Here is a 20,892-nt window from a genome sequence, read left to right on the forward strand (position 1 = left end):
TAACACCCATTTAACAAATTTCCTTGAAATTTGTGACACTTTTAAAATCCCAGATGTGACTGCAGAAGCAATCAAACTTCGCCCCTTTCCTTTCACTTTGAAGGATAGAGCCAAAGAATGGTTAACTTCTATGCCAGCCGCAACTTTTGCCACTTGGGAACAATTAGCCCAAGCATTTTTATCAAAATATTTTCCTTTAGCAAAAACCGCAAGAGTCATAAAGGAGTTAACATCTTTTTCTCAAAATGATAATGAGACTCTTTATGAGACTTGGGAACGTATTAAAGAACTTCAACATTTATGCCCACACCACCAATTACCTGCTGAACTTTTAATGCAAACATTTTACAATGGACTAAATCCTACAACTAGGGGTTCATTAGATGCTATGTCGGGAGGGCTATTTATGAAGAAAACATCAGCCCAAGCAAGAGAACTTTTGGAGGAAATGACAATCAACAGCAGTATGTGGCCCGCGGAACGTGGACATATACCGGTGGCAAAACCATCATCCTCAACCACACCATCAGTTAAAGGTATAGTGGAACTTGATCCAGTCGCGATGTTACAAGCCCAATTTTCTGCTTTATCGCACAAAATTGATAAGTTTATGGCACCACGCGATACCAATGGTAATCCAATCCAAACGGATGTGGATTATGAAAACATGAGTGAGATAGAACATGTAAATTTTGTCCAAGGGCAAAACCAAACTAATAATCCTTATTCTAATACTTATAATTCTGGATGGAGGAATCATCCTAACTTTAACTGGAAAGATAACGATAACAATAATGCAAGTGCTAATCAAAATCGTACCACTAATTATCAAAATCAGTCAAGAGATACGATTAGCACTTTATCTTCTAAAATCGATAAGTTTATAGATGCTATCAGTGGAAAAATAAGTAATCACGACGATGGTTTTAAACGGATCGAAAATAAATTCGATCAGCTTATTAAAAACCACTCATCTAGCATCCATAATTTGGAGGTTCAAATTGGTCAACTTGCTAAATCAATTCCATCCCGAAAAGAGGGAAGTCTTCCCAGCCATACGGAAAAAAATCCGAAAGAGCAGGTGAAGGCTATCACTCTTCGTTCAGGGAAAAATTATCAAGGGCCGGAAATGCCCAAAGATGCAACATTACCAGGAACTGATTTACCAAAGTCCAAAGAAGATATCTTAAACACAAATAGTTCACCATTTGACACAAGTACCAAAACTTTTGTACCCAAACCACCTTTTCCGCACAAAGTCCGAAATAAGGACTATGACAAACAACTTCTAACGTTTTTGGATAAACTTAAAAATTTGCACATCAATTTAACGTTTATGGATGCAATCATACAAATTCCTAACTATGGTAAGTTTTTAAAAGATTTAATTTCAAAGAAAATCAGTTGGGAAGGAATTTCATCCATTTCGTTAACTGAAGACTGTAGTTCAATCGTGTCAAGTAATTTGCCCACTAAACTCAAAGATCCCGGATGTTTTACTATTTCGTGTAAGTTGGGAGATATTGAATTCCCAAGTTGTCTTTGTGATTTAGGAGCAAGTATAAACTTAATGCCGTTGTCTATTTTTAACAAGTTAGGTTTAGAAGAAGATATCAAACGTACCAATATGGTTTTGCAATTAGCAGATCAAAACCACTAAGAGACCATATGGTATAATTGAAGATGTTTTAGTCAAAGTCGATAAATTTATTTTTCCTACCGATTTTGTTATATTAGAGTTTGCATATGATGTAAATTGCCCTTTAATTTTCGGTAGACCGTTTATGAACACGGGACGCGCTCTAGTAGATGTGTCGGAAGGGAAGGTAGTTTTAAGGATATGAGGAGATAAGATCGAGTTTAATATGAACAAAGCGATGAAATACCCTATGGAGGAATTCGCTTGCATGAAACTTGATTTAGTCGAGGAATGTGTCAATGACGTTATTCAGAGTGAAGAAATAATTGAACCTATAATAGGTGAGGAATTAGAAGATAAGGACCCAGAGCCTTTGATTCGGGAAGATGGACCAGTTCCGCCTTCAATTGTAATACCCCCTAAATTAGAACTTAAAGAGTTACCCAGTCATTTGAGGTACGCTTTCTTAGGCGAAGGCGATTCTCTACCTATAATTATTTCTAACAAATTAACAAATGATCAAGAAGAAAAATTGAAAGAAGTTGTTAGAAATAGGATAGGAAGTATGGGATGGCAAATTTCAGACTTAAAAGGAATTAATCCTAGTATCGTAATGCATAGAATTCACTTAGAAGAGGATAAGCCACCTAAAGCGGATAGGTAAAGACGCTTAAATCCGAACATGAAAGAGGTAGTAAAAAATGAGATTACTAAAATTCTCGACAATGGAATCATTTATCCGATTTCGGATAGTGAATGGGTTAGTCCAATCCATTGTGTACCCAAAAAAGGAGGCATAACTGTTGTAAGAAATGATGAAGGTGAACTGATACCTACACGAACCACCACCGGTTGGAGGGTTTGTATAGACTATAGGAACCTAAACAAAGCAACTAGGAAAGATCATTTTCCTCTACCTTTCATTGATCAAATGATCGAAAGGATAACCGGTCATGCATTTTATTGTTTCCTAGACGGTTATTCCGGATTCTTTCAAATTTACATTTACCCGGATGACCAAGACAAAACAACCTTCACGTGTCCTTACGGAACATTTGTATATAGGAGAATGCCTTTTGGTCTATGTAATGCACCAGCAACATTTCAACGATGTATGACAGCAATATTTAATGACTTCATTGAAGATATAATGGAAGTTTTCATGGATGATTTTCCAGTTTATGGAGATTCTTTCGATGCATGTTTACAGAACTTAGATAAAGTATTGTCTAGATGTGAGGAAACGAATTTAGTATTAAATTGGGAAAAATATCATTTCGTGGTAGACGAAGGAATTGTTTTAGGTCATAAGATATCTGAAAAAGGTTTAGAAGTGGACAGAGCAAAGACTTCAGTTATAGAAAAATTACCCCCACCAACCACTGTTAAGGGAGTAAGATCATTTTTAGGTCATGCAGGTTTTTACAGAAGGTTTATAAAGAACTTTTCTGTAATCTCCAAACCACTTACTAATTTGCTTATGAAAGATTCAACTTTTGATTTTAATGAGGATTATTTATAAGCTTTCAATACCTTGAAAACGGCTTTAGTCAGTACACCTATAATATCGAAACCCGATTGGAATCTACCTTTTGAAATTATGTGCGATGCAAGCGACTTGGCTGTAGGATGTGTATTAGGTCAAAGGAAGGATAAGAAACTTCATGTTATATATTATGCGAGTCACACATTGTCCGGTGCACAGTTAAATTACACCACAACTGAAAAAGAAATGTTGGCAGTAGTTTTTGCATGTGATAAGTTTCGATCTTACTTGTTAGGATCTAAAGTCATCATTTACACAGATCATGCAGATTTACGATATTTATTTGCTAAGAAAGATGCAAAACCGCGTCTTATTAGATGGGTTTTATTATTGCAAGAATTTGACATAGAGATTAAAGATAAAAAGGGAGTTGAAAACCTTGTCGCCGATCATTTATCAAGACTTGAGGATGAAAACGGTCCCATCGGTGAAACATTAGGCATTCGAGATGATTTCCCCGATGAACATCTCATGCAAGTACAAAGTGTCATAGCTCCATGGTATGCGGATATAGCCAATTACTTAGCTGCACATGTTGTACCAGATGGATTGAATCCTCAGCAAAAGAAGAAATTCTTTTCAGAGGTTAAGAGATATTTTTGGGAAGATCCATTTTTGTTCAAAACATGCGGCGATGGAATACTTAGGAGATGTGTTGGTGAGTTTGAATATGACCCTATAATGTCGGAATGTCATGCTAGTGCCTATGGAGGTCATAACAGCGTAAGAAAAACAGTAGCTAGAATACTAGAATGCGGATTTTTTTGGCCTACTTTGTTTAAAGATGTCCGTTCATTTATTGTCCGCTGTGATAAATGTCAAAGAACCGGGAATTTAGGAAGGAGAGATGAGATGCCTTTCACGAACATATTGGAAGTTGAAATCTTCGACGTATGGGGGATCGATTTCATGGGTCCTTTTCCTACTTCTTTTGGCAAAAATTATATATTAGTAGCCGTAGATTATGTTTCAAAGTGGGTTGAAGCAATTGCAACCCCGACAAATGATTCTAAAGTAGTTGTTAAGTTTTTAAATGCAATATTCTGTCGATTTAGAGTTCCTAGAGTTATGGTAAGCGACGGTGGTACTCATTTCGTAAATAGAAGTTTTGAGTTACTTATGAAAAAATACGGAGTACACCACCGTATCTGTACGCCGTACCATCCTCAAACGAATGGTCAAGCGGAAATATCAAATAGAGAGCTCAAATGGATACTTGAGAAAACAGTTTCGTCTTCTAGAAGAGACTGGACACATAAACTTAACGATGCATTATGGGCATACCGTGCTGCATTTAAAACACCTATCGGAATGACACCTTATAGATTAGTCTATGGTAAAGCTTGTCATTTGCCGGTAGAGTTAGAACATAAAGCATATTGGGCTATAAAAACCCTTAATTATGATTTGCAACGCGCAGGAAAAAAGCGGTTGTTCGACTTAAACGAGTTGGATGAATTACGCTATTTGTCCTACGAAAATGCAAGAATTTATAAGGAAAAAGTTAAAAAGTGGCATGATGCCAGAATCAAAATTAAAAACTTTAATGTTGGGGATAAAGTCTTACTTTTTAATTCGAGATTAAAGTTATTTCCAGGTAAGCTAAAATCTAGATGGACTGGACTATTTTTGGTTGTTAAAACATTTGATTACGGAACTTTGGAGCTAGAAAAGTCCAATGGCGATCGATTTAAGGTCAATGGAAATCGTTGCAAGATTTATTTCGACGGAGCTCCAATTCAAGCAATTGAATCCGTGGACTACTTCTATGAAAATTAATTTATTTAGTTTTCATATTTTTATTTTATAGTTTTTCTTATTTTATGTTCATAATTTTTTATTTTTCTTTTTAATTTATTTATTTTTATTTTTATTTTTAATTTTATTTACTTTAATTTTTATTTTTTTTATTATTGTGTACAAATAAGTTTTGTCAACATTAAAATTTTAATCTAGTCATGTTTTGAAAATGATTTCATTAAGTGTTAAGTGTTATTGAGAAATTAAATATGCAGAAATCTCAGTTGAGATTTTCCATGTTTCAGGATTTGGAAATCTCAGTTGAGATTTTAAAAATCTCAGTTGAGATTTTCTGTCTTTTCCAATTTGAAATAACTGTAAGGGATTACAACCATCTGATTTTAAAATTTCTGTTAGTTGAATCGAAGAGGTATCACTTTTGCATCTTTTCTTTTTAACAGACACAACCTTTCACTTATATGTCTTATATATTCCTGTAGGATAAGACTTATTCCATTTTCATTTCATCTTTCTGAATTTCTTTCTCAAATTCTCAATCCTACAGACACCATTTTCTTCTCTCTCACAAACATGACTAAGTCTTTGAAAAATGTTCGAAAACACACTTCTGCTCAAAGCGGGAAAATTGATATCTCTGATCGTTATGGCGCATGGTTTCCAATCTATAATCATGACGAAGGGAAACGCTTTCTGCAGTTTAGATATGCTCAATTCTTTGGCATGATGTATATGGACGAGTTTCTGAACGAGGAACTCGGGATAACGAAGATATAGATCGCTATCTGACTAATTTGGGATGGACCAAATTTGCTTCTATGAAATTTCCTATAATTGGGAATTGGGTTCTAGAGTTTTTATCCACCGTTCGATTCGTCAATAAGAGACGTGTTCGTCTCAGTTTTCGTTGTGAAGGCAGGTATTCACTTTTGGATATCCAGAACTTCATAATTGGTTTGGTTTTCCACCCCGAGACACAACTCAGCACCATCCTGGATGGGATATGACTTCTATAGATATATGGAGGATGTTAACAGGATTTTGGCGATTCAATCCACGTCTTGCCTTCAACAAATCCATAAATTCTAACTCCATGCTGTATCTACACAAATTCCTCTGTCATAGTCTTTTTGGTCGAGTCAGTAGCAATGTTGTGAAAGATACTGATCTCTATGTGTTAGGCGACATTTTCCAAGGCAACTCAGTGAACTCCTCGAAGATTCTAATGGAGGGGTTAGTTGCCGCTTCCCGTTCAAAGAACCGGAAGATTGGGTTCGCCAATATCATTTGTGGAATCATTTTGGGAGCCAAGGGAACCATTTCTGTCCCTTGGACTGATACGGAACCTTTCCCTATTCTTGACTACGAGTTCTTGGAGAACGAGGGGCTTGTCAAACGAGTTTTTCGTTCTGGTCCAACATTCCTTTCTGCACCAGAGAGGCAAGTCTTCATTCAAACGAAGATTAAAAGGGCCAATGCACGTCGTTTTTCCAATTCTTAGGGATATAATTTGAGTTTCTATTGATTATTGTATATATGAGTGTTTATTTATGATTTGAGTTTTTATGAGTAAGATGATTTTATGTAAATATATATATTAAGGTATTGTTTATATTTTCTTTATAATTAATGAAAGTGCGTTAATTCTTTCTTTTATTTCTTTCATTTAAGGAACAACCCTTGGTTTTCCTTCGATTTAATGTTTCAGTTTTGTTTATCTCAGTTTCAGGGATTAATATTCACATTAATGTCACTTACTTATAAGAGGAATTGGTTTAGTCGTGTTAAAATTGTAAAAAACAGTCCCCTTTTTACCCAGAAATTTCAGAATCTCAGTTGAGATTCTGAAATCTCAGTTGTGACAGCAACAGGGCAACTTTCAGGAAAAATTCGACCCCCTTGCATACTTGCTGTCGCGACTTCCAGGGACGGGATATGGGGCGAATTTTGCATCTTTTCCTATTCCTACTCTAATTACTTACCTATTCATCTATCCTAATCAATACCTATTACTTACACCTATTTAAATCACCTATATTTACACCAATCAATCATCTTTTCTCTTCCAAATACCAAGATTCACTCACCTTCCCCATAAATTTTTACCCTATTCATCTTCTTCTTCCCTAAACCACCACCATTATCTTTTACTCTTCCTTTCATCCTTTCATATTTTCTTCATCCCATTCACCAAATTTCACAAACAAAATGCCTCGACAAAAGACCGTTGCTAACAAAACTAAGGCCACTGAAGTCAATCGATTACGGGTTCAATATGGAGCACCGTTCAATATTGCGACGGAAGCCGAAGGACGCAAATTTCGCCGTTTTTCTAATAGCCAAATAGAGTTCGTCGACATGCTTTTCCTTGACACCGACACGGTAAACATATTTTCTTTTACCGAACGTATTGATGAATATCTATCCGTTCTTGGTTGGAAAAGGTTTTCTAGTATGTGTTTTCCTAGTATTAAATCGCATATTATTGAATTTTTGGTTACTCTAACCTATGAAAAGAAGAAATGAGTTATCTCTTTTCGGAATAATAGAGTTCGTTTTGACGTTGGGTATGCGACTATGAACCGATGGTTTGGACTTCCTACTCGGAATTTTTATTCCAAACCAAAGCCTTTTAATGCACACACGGTTTGGCACTCTTTAACCGGTTTAGATGTTTTTAGTCCAAAGAATACATCTAGTAAGCTACTTAAGGATGATTGTATCTTTTTCTTTCACAAGTTTTTATCATTTTCCTTATTTGGTCGGGTTGAAAGTTCAAAGGTGCAAGTTCGTGATTTGTTTGTGTTGGATAGTATTTTTAAGGGTTTGACCATTGATAATATTGAGATGATATTTACTAATTTAGTTCGGGCTTCCAAGTCTCGCAATAAGCAAGTGCCCATGGGTAATTTAATTACCGACATTGTTTTGGGTGCTCGGGGTGAATTAGTGGATTATCAAAATATGCCTCATGTTGGTTTACCTTCCTTGGATCTCACAGCACTTCAAAGAGCCAATTTATTGAAGAAAATGGGACCGCCCGCCTTTATCTCTTATGAAGATCGTACGAGACGTGTTTTTACTACCTTGGGTGGTGAAGCTTCAAGTTCTCAAGGTTTGGGTGCCCAAGACGATGATGAGGAAGATGAAGAGGAATTTGATGAAGAGGAAGAGGAGGAGGAGCATGTTGATGTTAATACCAGCGAGCAAGCAAATGTAGAACCAAATGTTGAAGAACAAATTGGATGGCAACGTGTTTTGCAACAAATGAACGAGCATAACCGTCACATGAATTTGCGGTTAGATGAAGTCGTTGCCAACAATACCGAAATGAGTTCGCAGATAAACACGGTGGATGCCAATATCACTACGTTGAGACGTGAGCACAAATCTACTCGTCGTCGGTTGCTATCTTTCTTCCGACGCTAAGGAGTTGAGACTACGCCTTCTCCACCGCGTTCACCTTGATAGGTTTTATCCTTTCCAACTTTAACTCATTTTCGTTATTATTATTATGTTTTGTCAAGTTTGGTACAATATTTTTATTTATGTTTGGTACAATTATCTTTATTATTCAAGTTTGAATGTTATCGTACTATATTTTTCAATTCTAATTCGTATGGATTATTTCGTACTATTTTTCGTGTTTTATCGCTTTTTGTACCAATGAGGACATGGTCCAAATTAAGTGTGGGAGGAGATATTTCATATTCGTTTTAATTTTAAGTACGAATGAATGCAACGAATGAGAATGAATGCTATTTTAAGAATAAATGCATGTTGTTATTAATGTTTAAGTAAAGTATACAATGCAACATTTTCAAAACATAAATGCAACATTTTTATATAAAGTGCAACATTTTTCATAAACATACATTTTTTTGTTAACTATATATTTCATATGTTTCAAACACTTTAACTCTTAAAATAATGTTAAAGCATATTTTAAGGTTATCATTATCGTTAGAAATAATATTTCTATACGGGCAATATTTTTACAAATATTTTTACAAATCTCCGATACGATTTTATCAAAACGTCTCGAGTAAATATATATAAGTAAAATTTCTTTAGTTTCAAATCTCAACCTTATATCATAAATTCATGATAAATATAAATCTTATTTTCAATTTTCAATTAGGTTTATAGGCATAAATCGAACTAACAACTTTAGCTTTTTAGCTCGATATTATTTTTCGTCTTACATTAAAAACTAATTGAAGTTTTTAAGGAAACTTTAGCCATAATACATGTTGAATTTCAAGTCAATATAGGATGAATGTGCTATTTTTCTTTTCTCAATTTATAATTTTAATTTTATAACTCGTGTTAATTTAATCAAGTAGTCGTATTCTTAACTTTTGGCCACGATTGAGACCAACCTTATCACAATCGAGGTATGAAAGGGAAGAACATTAAATACCGTTTACTTTTGGCCACGATTGCGACCACCCTTATCACAGTCGAGGTATGAAAGGAACGTTAGAAATTAAAGCAAAATTAAACGTGTTTAAAGTTTTAAGTAACGATTGCGTCCATCCATGGCATGGTCGGTACCCCTTAAACGAACACAAAAGCAAATTAATTTATATAAAGTCACGGACGAGACCACCCTTATCACGGACGTGACTAAGCAAATATATTAAACCTAAGTCCTTAATAAATCTATATTTGTAATAGTTTAGGTTTGGGAAAGGAAAATTTGTGTTTTTAATTGCCTTGAGACGAAAGATTCGGAAACATGCGTGCTTACACCGTCCCGAATACTTCAATATAAAAATTGAGATACAAGACGAATAATATATCTCTTTTACACTAGCTAGTTTGATACTTTGCGTATAAATTTACCATGAAAAGTTTTTCTTTTCGGTTTAACTAATTTAAAGAGGAATATATGGATATATGTTCTATTTATAAAAAGATTGATTAAAGAATAAATTCAGTGAAATTTTGCTCGGGACTAGCAAAAGCTTAAGTGTGGGAGTTTGTTAAGCCCAAAATATACCTAAAATATCATATATAAATACGTTAAATTTACATTGAAATCGTGCTAATTATATTCATTTGGAATACTTTTACGTCTTTATTTACTTCTTTGATGCAAGGTACTTAATTATTTGGTAAAATCCAAATAGGAGCTAAAACGGAGCTAAAATGGAGGAAAAACCTAAAAAACGTACCAAGAATACGTATCAGTCAGAAGAACGCTCAAGGAGGACAAGAAGCAGTCGAAAGACGGGGAGACAAGTCCCTGTCGCAACTGAGATTTTCATAATCTCAGTCGCGACATACGAAAGCCGAACTCCGGAAAAACGAAATCTTCAACTCGCCCCTGCACCCCCTATCGCGACTGAGATTTTCAGAATTTCATATGAGACAGCGAAGAATTCTGCACATATTTCACATGTTTTAATCCGAGAAACGCGTCTGTTCGTTTGGATAAAAGCGACCCTTCACCAACGGACACGACCCATCATTTACAACCCTTCAACAACTATAAATAAGTGATCAATTTCAGAAATTAATGTTGTTGGCTAAGTTAGAAAAGTTAGAGAAATCAGAGAGTTATTATGTTGAGTTTCTGATTCAGAAAAGAGTCAGAAAGTTAGATTTCATTTCTATAAACAAACTTGATGTACACAAGTTGTTATTAGATTAGTTATAAACACAGTATTAGTTTAGTTTCAAAGGTTGATCAGAGACAAGTTTTCATTCTGGTAGCGGACTAACAAAGTCTCTATTCCGAAGATTCAGCGAGAAGAATTAACGGCTGAAGCGCAAAAGGGTCTGACAAACCTACGGAGTTTGAGGGAAAGATTGACAACCCGGATCTCAAAGTTTTCGTCACAATGCTTTCCATGTTTCTACTTCTTTGTTAACTTGTGAAGATTCACATTTCATTAATGATATATTTATTTTATTCAATACATTCTTTCTGTTGTTATTTTGATATTGTTCTGACAAAATGATTTTCAAAATGATAAATTGGTGTTTTTATTAAAACGTTTTATTCCATCTTATTCATATAAGAACTTTGTTGAACACTTGAAAGAATTAGTTTTTACGGATGATATGATTGCTGATCGCGGCTTATCGGATATAAAATACTAATTTGATTAAGGTAGAAATCTGCTCCGAACCAGAGAGATTTCTACGGTTCAAAGCCATTTAATTGAATAAATTCCTATATTATTACATGTCCATAATCTTACCAAAGTTAAAGTTGTTTTCTTTGCTTTATGAAAATAAGTTTTATACCTTCTATTTATTTCAATTACGGAAGTATCTGTCTTATAATCAAAATCTCAAGACGGAATTGTTCTCTAAATTCAATATAATATTCTTATCTAATCCTAATTTACCCGAACCAATTCAATCAATTAAACGATTTTCTTTTGTTAAACCCAAACACGTGAATAAAACTGAATTAAATAAGGTTTTAGTTAAAAAGCGTTCCCTGTGGGTTCGATATCTTTTATTACTACAAGCGTATACCGTGCACTTGCGGAAATCGCTCAACAATGACTTGTGCCATTGAATATTATATTTCAAAAATCCAATTGGTCCTCTCAAATTACATAACCAGACCTTCATGAAATTTTTATTTAGTCCATTTTTCTAATAAAACTAACATCTAATATTGGTTAAAGTATTGACACACATATGTCTAATTTTGTTTTTAATTATAACTTTTTTTTATTACTATTAGTTATCAATTTCTCATAATATTCATCAATAAAAAAAATTAATTCAAAATAAGAATCAAATTTAACCCTAAGGTTTTTAAGTAAGATCAACTTTAGCCATTGAATATCAAATATTTGAAAAGACTGGTTTGACTATTATTTAATTGTCACGTCGGACATTCTAACAAATATATCGATAAATTGAAACAAGTTCCTACATTTTTTTTTATAGTTTTAGTTCTTACATTTATCAAATGTTAAGTCACACTAATAGAAAGTGACATATAAGATGTTGGTATCGTTAATTTCTTTATCCCTAAAACCAACATCTGATGTTGGTTAATCCCTTTACACCTAGAACGAACATCCGATGTTGGCGAAAGTATGACGTGATGTCTAATTTTCTTTTCAAATTATAATTTTTTTATATTTTTATTTATCAATTTCTTATAATGTTTATCAATAAAAATTAAATTTTTTGAGTTTCAAAGGGATAAGAACCAAAATTAACCCTAAAGTTTCAAACGAAGTATAAATTTAACTATAACATATGAAATTGTGGAAGTTTAACCCTAACATTTTCAAGCAAGATCAATTTTAGCATTATGCTATCGAAAATTTGAAAAGACGGGTTTAATTTAACTGTTACATCAGAAATTCTAAACGAGTTTATCTATAAATTGCAGCATTTTTATAAATTATTTTTATAATTTTAGACCTAACATTTATCAAATATCATAAATAAAATCTCTCATTAATAGAAATTGACATATAAGATGTTGGTGATGTCCATCCCTATACATCTAGACCAACATCCGATGTTGGTTAATCCTTTACATCTAGAATCAACATCTGATGTTGGTGAAAGTATGACGTGATGTCTAATTTTGTTTTAAATTATAATTTTTTTTATCTTTTTATTTTTAATTATCAATTTCTTATAATGTTCATCAATAAAAATTAGTCAAAAATTGATTTTTATTTTTTATTTTTAGTTTCAAAGAGATAAGAACCAAATTTAACCATAATATTTCAAGCGAAGAATAGATTTAATCTAACATATGAAATGGTGTAAATTTTACCATAACGTTTTCAAACAAGATCAATTTTAGTTATGCGTTATTGAAAATTTGAAAAAACTGATTTGATTGTTATTTAAGGCATTTCAAATAAATTTGTCAACAAATTGAAACAATTTCATATATTTTTTGTAACTATATTAATAACACAGTAACATAATTTTTTTTTAATTTTGTTAGTAATACACTGAATATGTTAGATATAATTGATATTTGGAAGGTATAAATTGATTGTTTTTTTTTTTTTTTTTTTTTTTTTTTTTTTTTTTAAATTTGTGCAATGCGCTTACATTAAAAGAAGAAAGAAAAATCCCCACTAAACCCGGATGTGATTCGAACCCATGACCTCCCAAGGCATAGGTAAGCTCTCAACCACTAGGCTAAGAGCTTCACCACGGTATAAATTGTTTGCTAAATACTAGTAAACCCAGTTCTTTTTCTAATATATTCGATAATGTAGGAGTAAAATTGATATTGATTGGAAACGTTATGATTAAATTTACACAATTTTATACGTTAAGGCTAAATCTACTATTCCCTTAAAATGTTAAGGTTAAATTTGATCTCTATCCCAATTTCGAAATTAAAAAAAAAAATTTGAATTCAATAGGTTAAAAAGATAAAGTGTTCATGCAAAGTAATAATCATTTCATACTTATTTGATGAGATTTATGACTGAATAGAGGATTTCACTTTTCACATTCACAGACCACACGATTGGTAATAAATCAGTGGAAGCTATCTTATTAGAGAAAAGAAAATCCAGCCAGAATCCAGTTTCATATATTTTAACTAAAGATAGTGATACCTCTAGATCTCCATGTTTAAACATAGCAACATTAATTGTTTCAAAAAAAAAAAAAAACATAGCAACATTAATTAAAAATTAACTAAAAATAAGCAACATTAGCAGATCCTCCCACTCTCTATATAAACAACACCAAAGGCTGAAACATAATCACATCAAAGTTAAAGATTCTGAAAGAAATTAATTGAAAATGGCAACAACAAAAGTTCATTCTGTCATCTTAGCATTATTGGTGGTGACAATGATTTTGAGTGATCAAATGGTTTTGGGAGTGGATCAATGTGAAAACCAATTCACACAATTTGAAAAGTTATGTTCAAAATATTACCAAAAACAAGGGCCATCACTCAAACCGATCATACCATGTTGTAAAATAGTAAAAAGCATTGAAACACCTTGCATATGTGAACATGTCACCCCAGATTTCGAGAAGAAGTGATGCAGCGGAAATAAACAGACTTTCGTTCTAAACACTTGCTCGCGCACGAACAAAGCTTAAAACCGTCAACTATCGTTGAATCGCGCACGACTAACGAAAATTGGAAGAAAGAGAATAAACTCTGAAATTCTTATTAATCAATAACTGCCTTACATAAGGTGGAAGTCGAGCCTTTATATAGGCTGACAAAATAAAAACCTAATCCGAAACCTAAAAGGAAAAGGAAAACAACAAAAATAAGAAAAGTGCGCTAAAACACAAAAAGGCCGATTTGAGGCCCTAAACGACCTCGGATGGCTAAAAAACACGTCCACCATGGGTCAGTAGACCGATGGGTTTGATTCAATGGGCCGAATCCAACAAAATTAGGGTCCGAAATCGCTAAATTCCAACAACCCGTTTTATCTTCAAAATCTCAGTTTCGGGTCCGCTTTCTCCAAATAGTTTAAGGTCCGCTCCACTTCATCAAGAAGGTTAGCATGAAGAAATTAGTTGCTATGGTTCGAACCTGTGGAGTTACTCAAGAACTCACTCCTGGGAATCACTGTGGAAGTAAGTCTACTTTAATTTAGTTCTTAATTTTCTTCATTAACTTTAATTTATAAGTAATTAACTTTAATTTTTGTATGTTTCAGGTTACAAAATTGTAAACTAAATTAGCTCAAGACAAGAAATGTTACTGAGATTCAACAGATTTCTGTTCCTGCAATTTTATATAATAATGAAAGATTGTGTAGTTTGATCCATGTGTTCATTATGGAGAAAATTATATATGTTTTTCTTCTTGGATAATATCTATATATGTTCCTGCTTTCCTTCTTTTATTTATAATTTCTCGACAGATATTCTGAAATTATTATAATTTTCTGAAAATAACAACTAGATGTTAACCATATTAAAGATGATGTTTTCAATTTCTAATCTTATTAAGAAAACTAAACTAAACCGTAATTGTTGAATATACAATAAAGATATATTGTTTAATGAATAATTTCATAGAGCCTTGTATATATAGTAGATTACATGAGTTAGAGTTTAACTAGGATTGTGATGCGTGCGGTGTGTAGGTAGAGCTTACGAAATATATATTATGATAAGTGCGTTACGACTATGGATGTGATCTTCCTAAATGCTCTATCTCTACTAGACGCTACACTACAACAAATTAACCCTATACCAACACTTTTGTAAATGCACTTACAAAAAGTGTCACTACAAAATATCTATTTATTTACTTTTATTTACACTTCTACAGCTATTTACTTGTTATTAATTGATTAGAAGACTGAATAAGGCCCATTGTACCTATCCTACATTTCACCCATGTGTTTTTTTGGCCCATCACAGCTCAAAACCTAGAGCAAACAAAACGATTCTTCTGTTGTTAGGCGGCATGGTAAGATCGCAAAACGTTTCCTTAGCTTCTCCCTCACCACTCCACTCCTCCGATCTTCTCCCTTTACGCTTCTCAGACTTCTCGGTCACCACTGCTCGGGTTTCCCTCTGCACGGCCGGTGATACTTTGCCTGACGAAACTCTCACCCACTTCGACGAGCAAGATCAGCTCCAACAGTTTCCATCACTCACTCGCCGCCGGTAAGAAGATAATCATCGTTTCCTGGTGCCTTCACCGTAACTTGCAGGTATGAAAAATTCTTCGCGTTCTCTGTCAGGCATTACAATCTTTAGTTTGAGATTTATCGAATTGAGGGATTTTAATTGATGTAATTGGCTTGTAAGGTAGCTTGAAGCATGTTCCAGGGTTCATTGAGAAAGTAGAGCCTTTGAAATCAAAGGGAGTCTCAGAAATTCTGTGCCTCAGCGGTACATTTTTCTCAAATTTTTTTGGGGCATTTTAACACTTCACTCGCTCATGTTTGACTCTGATATATTGCGGATACTTCTATTATTTCAAGTGAATATCATAGTTAACGAAGCAAAAACTTTAGCCTCCTAGTTTATTAATGTCTATTATGCCAATATGGGCCAGTTAGAGATGATATTAAGCTAAATCTAATTTGATTGTCTAATTGAAAACATTGTATTGATTTTTTTATATTGAGATAGTTGAAAACATTGCATTTGGCAGTATGGTACTGAGATAGTTGATACAGAGTACAGACAAAGAACATCTAGTATTGTGGTTGGAAAAGCTATATCCAGCACAGTTGGTGTTGTTTCAGCCTTGTCTTTCAATAATTACAGCAGAAATTTGCAAGGTATAGATAATCCTTTGAGTGGAGTTGTGTTTTAGTAAATTTTCATGATATCCTGGAAATTTGGAAGTGTCATTGATCATGCTACATCTTGTTAAAACAGGATTGGAGGAACTTGTATAGATGTGCGAAGCAAGTCAAGGGTAATGCAGAATACTAAAATAATAGTGAATAGACAATTTTATATGTTTTTATCTACTGATTTGTGTTCTTGGTGCCCGTTACATTGTTGTCTATTCATGTTTCCAGACATTATCAAAGCCTGTTGAACATCCAAACTGGAACTATGATGGATCAAGTACCGGACAAGCACCGAGAGAGGATAGTGAAGTCTATAGTAAGATACTAAGATCCAGTGAAACTATTTACATGGATATATATTGATCATAGGACTGACTTAATATTTTATCCTGTCCTCAGGCAATTTTTAAGGACCCACTCCGCTGGGTAACAATATCTTGATTGTCCTAAGTAACTAGTAAATTGGTCCTGAACGGTTGTCCCATAAATTTTCTTCACTTTGTTAATATGTCTTTGTTTGTACTATGTTTTATGAAGGTAATTTGTGATGCATACACTCCAGCTGGTAAGCCCATCTGGTGAGCCGATTACATCTGTAACTATGCTTTTACTATACCGTTTGCTCTTGGCTGAAATTTGAACATTGCCCAAATATTTCAGTTTGGAGTGGTCAGTTGCTCAGTTCAGATTACCGGAAGGAGTGCAGCATTTTGTGGCATTTGGCCACCAAAAGAACACAGTTGTAATCATTGGCATGGATGGAAGGTAAATAAATAATAACAAGTGGACATTGTTTACCTTTCTGTTTATTATATTCTACTCTGTTTCTGCTTCTCGTTTATTATATTCTACAAGGGTATATACTTTCTCCATTGCTTCTCTCCTGGTTTCAAAGTGCATTAATTTCAAATTTTTCTTTCTTTTGGCAACATCTTGACTATGTAAAAATTTCCAGTCATTCTTATGCGTAAGCAGTGTTTTTTCATTACTTGTAAAGCCATTTTAAAAGTATACTGATTTTTCTGAATGGTATTCTAGTACCATTTGAATTCATCATTAATGTTAGACTAGTTGGATCTTCCAAAAAGATTTTGTTGAAGGTCTAGTTTGCTTGGTTTTTTTGTTTGCATAATGATACCAGAGTCTTTGTCGCCTCATGAAAATTTGGCTTGTCTTTGTTGGTTTTGCAAAGAGAACTATCATAGAGCATATGATGTTGGTAGTTGTTCTTTCAACACCTTGAGCTGGCTAAAGATGATGTACAACCCACCTTCATTGCATACTGATTAACAAGCGGAGAAGATTTATCTAGCTAATTGTGATGGAATTTAACGCCTCCTGAACTAATTCATAGCTTAGTTCTTGTTAGTTCTTAATGAATTTACAAATGAATGATTTATTTGGCTGATCAAGCTTCTTCAGTTTCTATCGATGCGAGTTCGATCCTGCTTTTGGCGGAGAGATGAATCAGCTTGAACATCACAATTTCCTACAGAGATTGAGGTCAGGAGAGAATTGTCCCAAGTAGATGGTGTAAATAGTGTTCATATTGTGGTTAATATATGTAAAGAATTGCAACAATTGCTACTGACTTCATGGGAGAGTAGCTCTAGACTCTGTTAAAGTTAACACTTCATCATTTCCGTTTTTGAACAGTGAAGCAAGTTTTAGGGAAAGATTTGAACTTTTTAGAGGTTATTTGTTGTATTTTTTTATTTTAGACATGTTTGTAAGAAACTAAACTCTTTTATGAAGAAATATTTGAAATTTTCAATTATTGAAATATTGTACTTATTATTCAAGTTTTTAATTTGATTACATTTTTACTCATTTTATTTTAGTTTTTATAATAGTTCCAATCATTATAAAATAAAATCTGATAAAAAACACTGCCAAAAGGGTTTATGCTTCTGCTTATTATACAAACTACTAAAATATTATATATAAAATGAAAATTAATTTTTTATTTAAAAATATATAAATAGTATTGCTGCTGAAAATTCTGTAAAACCGTCAGCTGAAAAGCGTCGCAAATCTGCACAAAAACGTCAAAAACCGTCGCAAAAAAAATCAAAAACCGTCACAAGCTAGGCGTCCCTAAAGAAACTTACCCCGACGCCTTACAAAAACCGTCGCTAGCGTAGCAACGCCTGTTGTAATGACACTTTTGTGACGGTTTCATAAACCGTCGGTAAAAACTTCAGCGACAGTTAAAACCGTCGGTAAAACAAATAAATGCCGTCGCTAAAGACATTGTTTTTTGTAGTGCTACTACTTAAGGGCAAGTGTACCCCGTCGCATCAAGTAATAATCCGGTTAAGACAGGGTATCGAATCCACGGGATTTATAACTACAAGTATTAAACGACTCGGTTTTATACGTTATCTAAGCGGTGAATACTTTGAGTTGATTCGAGGAACAACTACAAACTACTCCTAACTACGGGTGAGACAAATTTATATAACAAAACCTCTACGAAATGATATGGATGGTGATAAGTTATAAATACGATAAACAATGACTCCCAATATATATGCGGTTAATGATTTACTCTTGTAATGACGACTACGTGTAGTGTGACCGACCCATGAGGTACTTAGACTACGTGGTTCCTAGTCAAGGCGTGTCTAATGCTTGGGATTAGAAATTAGGGCCCGTAAGTTCCGTGGCTTGTCAATTCCTACGGTTTCTGGAGCGTCACTTCCGGTAAGGCAACACCTATATGAATCCCTAAAGATAGCCCGAATGGAGTCGAAAATTGCGTTCCCCTACACAATAATCAATTACGAGTATCAAAACAAGTAACAAACATCAACACATATATAGAAAAAGAGATTATGAATCATAAATTATAAATATGGGGAATGTAAACATGGAATACAACCAAGCCTAGTACATAGGAAGAGTACAAGCTAATTAGCAAGTGAAAATGGGAGAATCCACCATCGGAACTAGCTAACCGGACTCAAGGCCGTCTCTTAGGACTTGGAGGTGGAGCTTTCGAGCTTGGTGAATGGAGATGGAACAGAACTTTGACGGGATGCCGGAATCAACAAACAAGCTCTCAAGGTGATAGAGTTTTGCTATGTAAAGTCTAAAAACAAAATCTAAAACTATGAAGCAAGAGCTTAATCTATAACAAGAATTCTATGCCAAAAGCTTCTCTAATTTATACACATCAAGCTAGAGGTAAAATTGTAGTTACAAGGTGCAAGTATGGAGGAACATGATTTTCTGCAGATTTCCCATGACACGCCTCGCGTATGGTGGAGGGCGCCCTGCGTATTGACCCATTCCGTCAGAAATCTCCTGCATGTGGACCAAATTCAGATCTTGTTGTCTCAACCATGCCCCGCGTAGACTGGGGTACGCCCCGTGTGGTTGAGCTCCTGAGATTTAATGGCTCGAAATGTGTATTTTACGCCTTGCGTGGCCTAGCGGATGCCTCACGTATATGAGTTCCTGGAATTTTAGATTGAAGAACTTCCCATATACACCCCGCGTGTAGGTTGGGACGCCTCGCGTGACAACAATTGACCTGGAAGACCATGCAGTCTGACATTTATGATTGAGCTTATCATTGCTCATACGTCCCGCGTGTAAGGTAAGACGCTCCGCGTGACAGTGGGTAAATCCCACGTGGTACCTGCGGATTGAGCAATCATTTCTGACTTGGTGTTCCACGCCCCGCATGAAGGGTGATACGCCCCGCGTATGTCGGTGGATTTTTGCTCCTTACTCGTACCTGAAATACAATTCTCGAGAGCCGAGTTAGCTTGACGTTTTTATTTCCTAAATTAATCAAAAATAAAGATAACTAACCGAAAGTACGAATTTTATTTTTATTTCGTTATTTTATTAAAACATTCTATTTTTGCAATTAAACTTATTTATTTCATCTAAAATTAAACCGTAAATCACGCTAAAAGATAGGGACGAAACGCCCCTATCAGATTGCCAATACGTAATATAGATAAACATAAACACTAGTTATTCTAAACAAACCTAATAGTTATCCGTTAGTATCTGATGATAGCTAAAGAGACAATTAACAATAATTATCTTCAACATTTGGTAAAGCGATTAGTCAAGTCACAAATAAATAAGATTCATAAGAATATTAGTAAGATTCATAAGAATATTAGTAATAAGTAAAAAGTCCAAATATATTTTATTAAAATGATTACAATCCAAATAGAAACAAGTAAATTCATGAACACACACTTGCAAACTTGAAATATGAAGAGAAAAGAGATGAGTCAAGTCGAAACATGAACTTGAGAGTTATTAAAGAAATAAAAAACGAAGAATGAAAGCAAGAGAAGCAAACATTTGGGATTAAATTGGAAGTGGTTGGATGAACATGGATGTGATCAATTCTTTGGAGGAGGATTCATATGTAAACATGTCTGCTCCTATGTAGAAAAGAGTCGACATACGAGCAAAGTTGAAAGTGTACTTAAGCAATATCTTTTGCACGTTTGTTGTCTTCAAAAAGTCTTCGTTCATATCCTTCCATTTATGTTCAAGTATTCTGTGTATGCCTTTATATGCCTCGTCTCATGACACCCCATATTGTTTCATATAGCAATCCATACCTTTGGGGAAGTCTTTTCTTTTTGTCTCATCGGCTTTTTCTACTACATCATTCATGAGACGACCACAGAACTTGGTAGCAGTAACCATTGGTGGATCATTTC

At 34.2% G+C, this 20,892-nt stretch overlaps 1 protein-coding gene and 1 non-coding gene across 7 annotated transcripts; one reads left to right on the plus strand and one right to left on the minus strand.

The window, feature by feature from the left end:
* Nucleotides 1-211: 211 nt before the first annotated feature.
* On the minus strand, nucleotides 212-318 carry LOC136216171 (small nucleolar RNA R71). Its single transcript, XR_010683161.1, has one exon. It is a non-coding gene; the product is annotated as a small nucleolar RNA R71 (small nucleolar RNA).
* Nucleotides 319-15,291: 14,973 nt separating this feature from the next.
* Nucleotides 15,292-17,974, plus strand: LOC136223717 (uncharacterized). Of its 6 annotated transcripts, none has more exons than XM_066011863.1 (9): nucleotides 15,293-15,598; nucleotides 15,696-15,779; nucleotides 16,045-16,174; nucleotides 16,275-16,314; nucleotides 16,421-16,508; nucleotides 16,592-16,618; nucleotides 16,730-16,770; nucleotides 16,853-16,957; nucleotides 17,606-17,974. In XM_066011863.1, exons 4-9 carry the CDS (start codon nucleotides 16,295-16,297, stop codon nucleotides 17,718-17,720), a joined length of 396 nt encoding a protein of 131 aa, XP_065867935.1. In that variant the 5' UTR covers nucleotides 15,293-15,598; nucleotides 15,696-15,779; nucleotides 16,045-16,174; nucleotides 16,275-16,294; the 3' UTR covers nucleotides 17,721-17,974. The 6 variants fall into 6 exon arrangements, with proteins under 6 accessions (XP_065867941.1, XP_065867935.1, XP_065867960.1 ...); XM_066011888.1 differs by having other exon boundaries at nucleotides 15,295-15,598; nucleotides 15,700-15,779; nucleotides 17,385-17,974; XM_066011858.1 differs by having other exon boundaries at nucleotides 15,295-15,598; nucleotides 15,700-15,779.
* The last annotated feature ends 2,918 nt before the right edge of the window (nucleotides 17,975-20,892 follow it).

This window comes from Euphorbia lathyris, chromosome 1 (assembly GCF_963576675.1).
Source record: "Euphorbia lathyris chromosome 1, ddEupLath1.1, whole genome shotgun sequence".
Taxonomy (NCBI): Eukaryota; Viridiplantae; Streptophyta; class Magnoliopsida; order Malpighiales; family Euphorbiaceae; genus Euphorbia; species Euphorbia lathyris.